This window comes from Frankliniella occidentalis, unplaced genomic scaffold, assembly GCF_000697945.3.
Source record: "Frankliniella occidentalis isolate FOCC.00 unplaced genomic scaffold, Focc_3.1 Scaffold63, whole genome shotgun sequence".
NCBI classification, from domain to species: Eukaryota; Metazoa; Arthropoda; class Insecta; order Thysanoptera; family Thripidae; genus Frankliniella; species Frankliniella occidentalis.
In genome coordinates this window covers 813,619-817,923 of record NW_026267193.1, presented here as the reverse complement: position 1 = coordinate 817,923, position 4,305 = coordinate 813,619, and the positions used below count along the sequence as shown (strand labels likewise).

The window sequence follows — 4,305 nt, the reverse complement described above, 5'->3', positions numbered from 1 at the left end:
ATTGTGTTGGCAATGTAGCACGGAGGAACCGGTCTCGACCTGAAACCTTAAGACTCTGCACCATGACATCAGACCCACCCACCACCAGAGCATTTGGTAACCCCGACCACACCTGAAAAAGGTTGTGTTGTAGTTTCGATTGGGCACAAACGTTTGGGTGTATGACCCGACCTTTATTTTCTTCAAGTGCAAAAAAAAAAGAGCCGTTCCGCTGTGGAGCCGCCACCATGCCACTCACGCTCTCGTAGACAAGACGACACGGGCAAGGTTACTTTGCAGGTTAGGTTACTGGAAGTCGCACATTGACTACAAAGTGAAAGTTTCATCTTCTTAACTACCCTGCCCCCTGTGGCCCATGTCCGCCCCTCGTCTCTCATAGATTCTTCCCTCCTCCATGGCGCGTACTTGTACCCTAACCTAAAATAGTTCGTCTGCGCGGTATGGTTCGAGGAGACAGCCATTAACTTCCGTCGCTCCTACCTCGTTCAGTTGGGATATTCCTTGGCGTTGAGTCGATGGCACCCGGTTGGAGCTGGGCTGCGTGTGGACTGTGACAGTGTCGTCTGGGGACGACGACGTTAGCAGTTTTGAACACCTCACCAGCTGACTACAAGAGACTGCGAGCGTCGCTAGATCGGGTGTAGTTACCCGGAAAGCCGCGCCGCCCGCAGCGCCGTGCGCCGTACGTACGCATCAACCAGCTGTCCAGGTGCTGCAACTGCGTGGCCTCGGACACGACGCCACCCTCCTTGACGGCAGCGCGTCGGGGCAGACCGAAACGGATCAAGGTTGCAACCATACCTCCAGAGTGGCGGCATCATGCCCGCCAGCTAGAGACTAGCGGCGTGCGCGGGCGAGTGCGTGGAAGCTCAGGCCCCAGGCCAGGACAGCGTCACGGACCAGCTGGCCGATGGCCGTAGTCCTGGGGAAGGACACCGTTGCCAATCCTCAGTCGCTGGTCATCACCATACTTCCTTTAGGATCTTAGCTTTTTGGCGATCGGGCAAAAGCAGCATCTTACTGAGGTATTTAACGCGGGCATGCGACAACAGAAAAGACGTTTATTAAAGTGATAATACTATTTTATTCATTGCATCAAGGGCTAGGCTAGAGCTTAGGTAAACGAACAAAAGTTAGCCGCGGTGAGAGCGGGGGAGTGGCTCGGCCAGTTAATTGCAGTTAATTGTCTGTGTGGGCTACTGCACTTGAACACGATCGTCAATTTTCACGGCGACGCCGTAGCTGAAGCAATGCGAACGTAAAGCAGTTTCGGCTTCGGCGCATAGGGTACACAAGGCCGCATCCGGTTCGGCCGTCGTTGGGTGTTTGAAGAAGAGGATGCACCTTTCACCATGAGGAACCAAGACGAGAGGTTTACGCCAGGTCACCTTCACAACTACGTGGAGCGGCATCGGGGACCTGCGCACGAGGTCCTGGCACTCTGCGAATACAAGACGGGGCCCTCAATCTCGCGTTCTGTGGGGGTGCATGCACACAGGAAACACTTTGAATATAGTGCAGCGTCTTACGTGCAAAGCCCGCGTAGTCAGACGAAGGGTCGGCGTCCTGTTCAGCCGTGAAGCTGTCCGTGAAGAACACGATGCTCAGTGCCGGGATGGCTCCAGCGGGGATGCAGGCGAGCGCCTCGGGCGGCGGCGGCGTCCGTAGCTTCAGGATGTGGAGAGAGTGGAGGTTGGGCAGGCTCGCCAGCGCCGCCTGCAGAGCGTTCGGCTCCAGGCGACATTCCGTGAAACCAAATCTGAGAACTAGGTGCTTCAGGCCGCCGAGCTGCGCGCCAGCCAGGACGCGGAGCGTCAGCGAACGGCAGCTTCCGACATCCAGGCGTTGCAGTGAGCCCTTGCACGACTCCAGCAACGAGATAATCTGGTTCTGGAAACGATGAAAGGTTCTAAGGAGCGGCACGGGGCAGGTTACCAGGCAAACTCGCGGCAGAGGTTTGGTCTATACTTTGAGTATCATCATCCCGCAGTCAGTCGAGAGGATCCTCAGATCCTGGAGCCTTTGCACTGGCTGCAGCACCACGGCCGGTCTGGAGGGCACAGTCACAGTCACGAGCAGCCGATCGAGTCCGCCAGGACGGGAGTCCAGCAGCGGCAGCAACGGCAGCATTTCCAACGTCTTCAGGTTCAAGCAGCGCACAGTACGACTGAAAGCAAAGTATTCAAATAAAAGAAATGACGAGCTGCCCCCCTTCTCCCCTTTCCCGGAACAGCATCATCGGAATAGCCTACGTGTGCGCCAGCAGCAGCGAGCTGAAGGCTTGGAGTACGGTGTGATCAGGTCCCCGCTGCTGTCGAGAGCCGTCGTAGTATTCGCCGGTACTTGCCAAGGACACGTGGTGCAGGTAAGGCAACGCCCACGCCTGCGGACAGCGGACAGGACATGGGCGTTCATGATGGTTGCAGCGCCCCCCCCCCCACCAACCACCTCTACCTCACACACTCACCTGCGGCCAGCTGAAGATACATTTTAAAAAATAGGATTCCAAGCCGACGTCCAGATTTCGCAGGAGGCGGGTGGATCGTAAGCTAAGCAGGAGAACCTCCAGCCCACGATCAAGACCCGAGATCTCCAGGTACTCCAGGTGAGCCTTAACCTCCTGGATTATGCTGACGCAGCGCTCTGCGGTGATGGCCTGCACTGCCAACGTGGTGAAGGCTTTCAGCTGAGTTTGCCTGCAGGGGAAAGAAATCTGTAGTGAACTTCGGTGAAAGGAGGAAGAAGAAGAAGAGCGGGTAGAACATAAACATTCCCGATGCGTCCACGTGCCTCACGTCGGGGTGGGAGTGTAGGCTTGACCAATCAGGAACGTTTGTGTTCTACCCGCTATTCTTCGTCCTCCGTTAGCCGAAAAACATTAGTGCCAGTAATGTGCATGTCACAGCAGACCAGCACTTAGTCAGCCTCCGTGTTCCCACCTGGTGAAGCACTTTAACTGGACGACAATCATGGGAGAACGGTGCACGGTGAACTTCAACTTGTACACGGGCGGCACGGCCCGCAGCAGCGCCGACATCGCGGCGACGTCCTCGAAGTAGTACTTCTTGTAACTCCTATCTTTCCCGCGCCACAGCGACGCGTGCGCCCTGGTGAGCGCGCCCAGCCTGGGGGTCGCCTGCCCGGCGCGCACCAGGTCCTCCACCGACAAGTGGGAGAGCACCTCCACTAGCGGCACGTCGGGCAGCGAGAGGAGCGTCGTCGGGGGCGGGGGCGGCGGCGGCGGGGGTGGCTGTGGGCAGAGTCGCGTGTGAACTGGGCGTGTCCGAGCGAGCACCCCAGCCGTGCGATTCCGGAGATCGTTCAAGAGGGGCTCTCCTATTCCTCCCGTATAGCTCCGTCCTTGTTGCACTCATAGGGCAGGTATACGAGCGAGAGCCCTTCTTTGAACGATCTCCTGAATCGAACGGCAGTGTTGCGGGTGTGCGCCTCCTATAAACCGGTGAAGCGAAAAGGCAGAAGTATGCAAGGAACAACAGCATATGGTAGTTTTCTGTTTTGTTGTTCTCTGCGTTCTTTCTCTTTTCAGCTTCACCGGAATGCAACATTGGCAAGGTCTCACTGGGCCTCAGTGGCCGTGGCGTCTTGCGGACGCGGTAAAAGGAAAGGAAGGATTCTTACCAGTTCCTCGACTGTACCCTTCACGGGCGGAGGCGGGGCCAGAGATATCTGAGCCCGCTTTCTTGCTCGAGTCAGCATAGCTGCAGTTTTCCAAACTTTGCAACGCGATGGTGGGGTAGAGGTCCGTAAACGTCCAGGTGTCGAAACAGATAACCTAACCTTAACAGACGAGACGTTCTCGTTGGTGTACAACCAGCTCCGTCTAATTTGTTCATGTGGCAAACCCTCAAACACATCGCAAACACTTACCGGTCTAAAGAGTGACGCGTCGTTACAGTTTTAGTGATTAAATACTGGACCTTGACATCGTACGTACACTGAACCTGGCGTACTGACGTAGGTTGTGCCCCAGGCTCGTCCGTCGTCGACCGTCGGCCGGGTTGCTCTGCGGCCGTTGTGAGCCGCGCCAGCGGATGCTACCAACACTCGCGGCGCCGCGGCGGTCGCGACGGCCGCCAGCAGCGCCCGGCGAGGTGAGAGGTCGCGGGGCGCGAGGACCTGCACCCCCACGCTGGGGGTGACCCGCGGGGGTGACTCGCGAGGACACCCCGCGACTTGCGCTGTCCTGCGTCAAGTTGGTAGCAGCTGAGAGGCGCCTGGCGCGGCTCGCAACGGCCGCAGAGCAAACCCGGCCGAAATTCGAGTATCGTGGCGGGGACGCCCTTA

General features: G+C 57.6%; 2 protein-coding genes across 4 annotated transcripts in view; both read right to left on the bottom strand.

Moving 5' to 3' along the window:
- LOC113211242 (uncharacterized) overlaps positions 1-682 on the bottom strand; it is a 23,151-nt gene extending 22,469 nt beyond the window's left edge. Inside the window, exon 1 of the mRNA XM_052268081.1 lies at positions 481-682. The gene's annotated coding sequence lies outside the window, so the exon portion shown is untranslated. The remainder of the gene's footprint in view (positions 1-480) is intronic.
- Positions 683-1,071: 389 nt separating this feature from the next.
- On the bottom strand, positions 1,072-4,009 carry LOC113211238 (uncharacterized). Of its 3 annotated transcripts, none has more exons than XM_026429556.2 (8): positions 3,889-4,009; positions 3,640-3,798; positions 2,940-3,250; positions 2,468-2,696; positions 2,253-2,383; positions 1,969-2,167; positions 1,530-1,890; positions 1,072-1,441 (listed from the first exon to the last, which is right to left on the bottom strand). In XM_026429556.2, the coding sequence occupies exons 2-8, from the start codon at positions 3,715-3,717 to the stop codon at positions 1,197-1,199; spliced, it is 1,554 nt and encodes a 517-aa protein (XP_026285341.2). In that variant the 5' UTR covers positions 3,718-3,798; positions 3,889-4,009; the 3' UTR covers positions 1,072-1,196. The 3 variants fall into 3 exon arrangements, with proteins under 3 accessions (XP_026285341.2, XP_052124036.1, XP_026285342.2); XM_052268076.1 differs by having other exon boundaries at positions 2,940-3,239; positions 3,641-3,798; XM_026429557.2 differs by having other exon boundaries at positions 3,640-3,734.
- Positions 4,010-4,305: the final 296 nt, after the last annotated feature.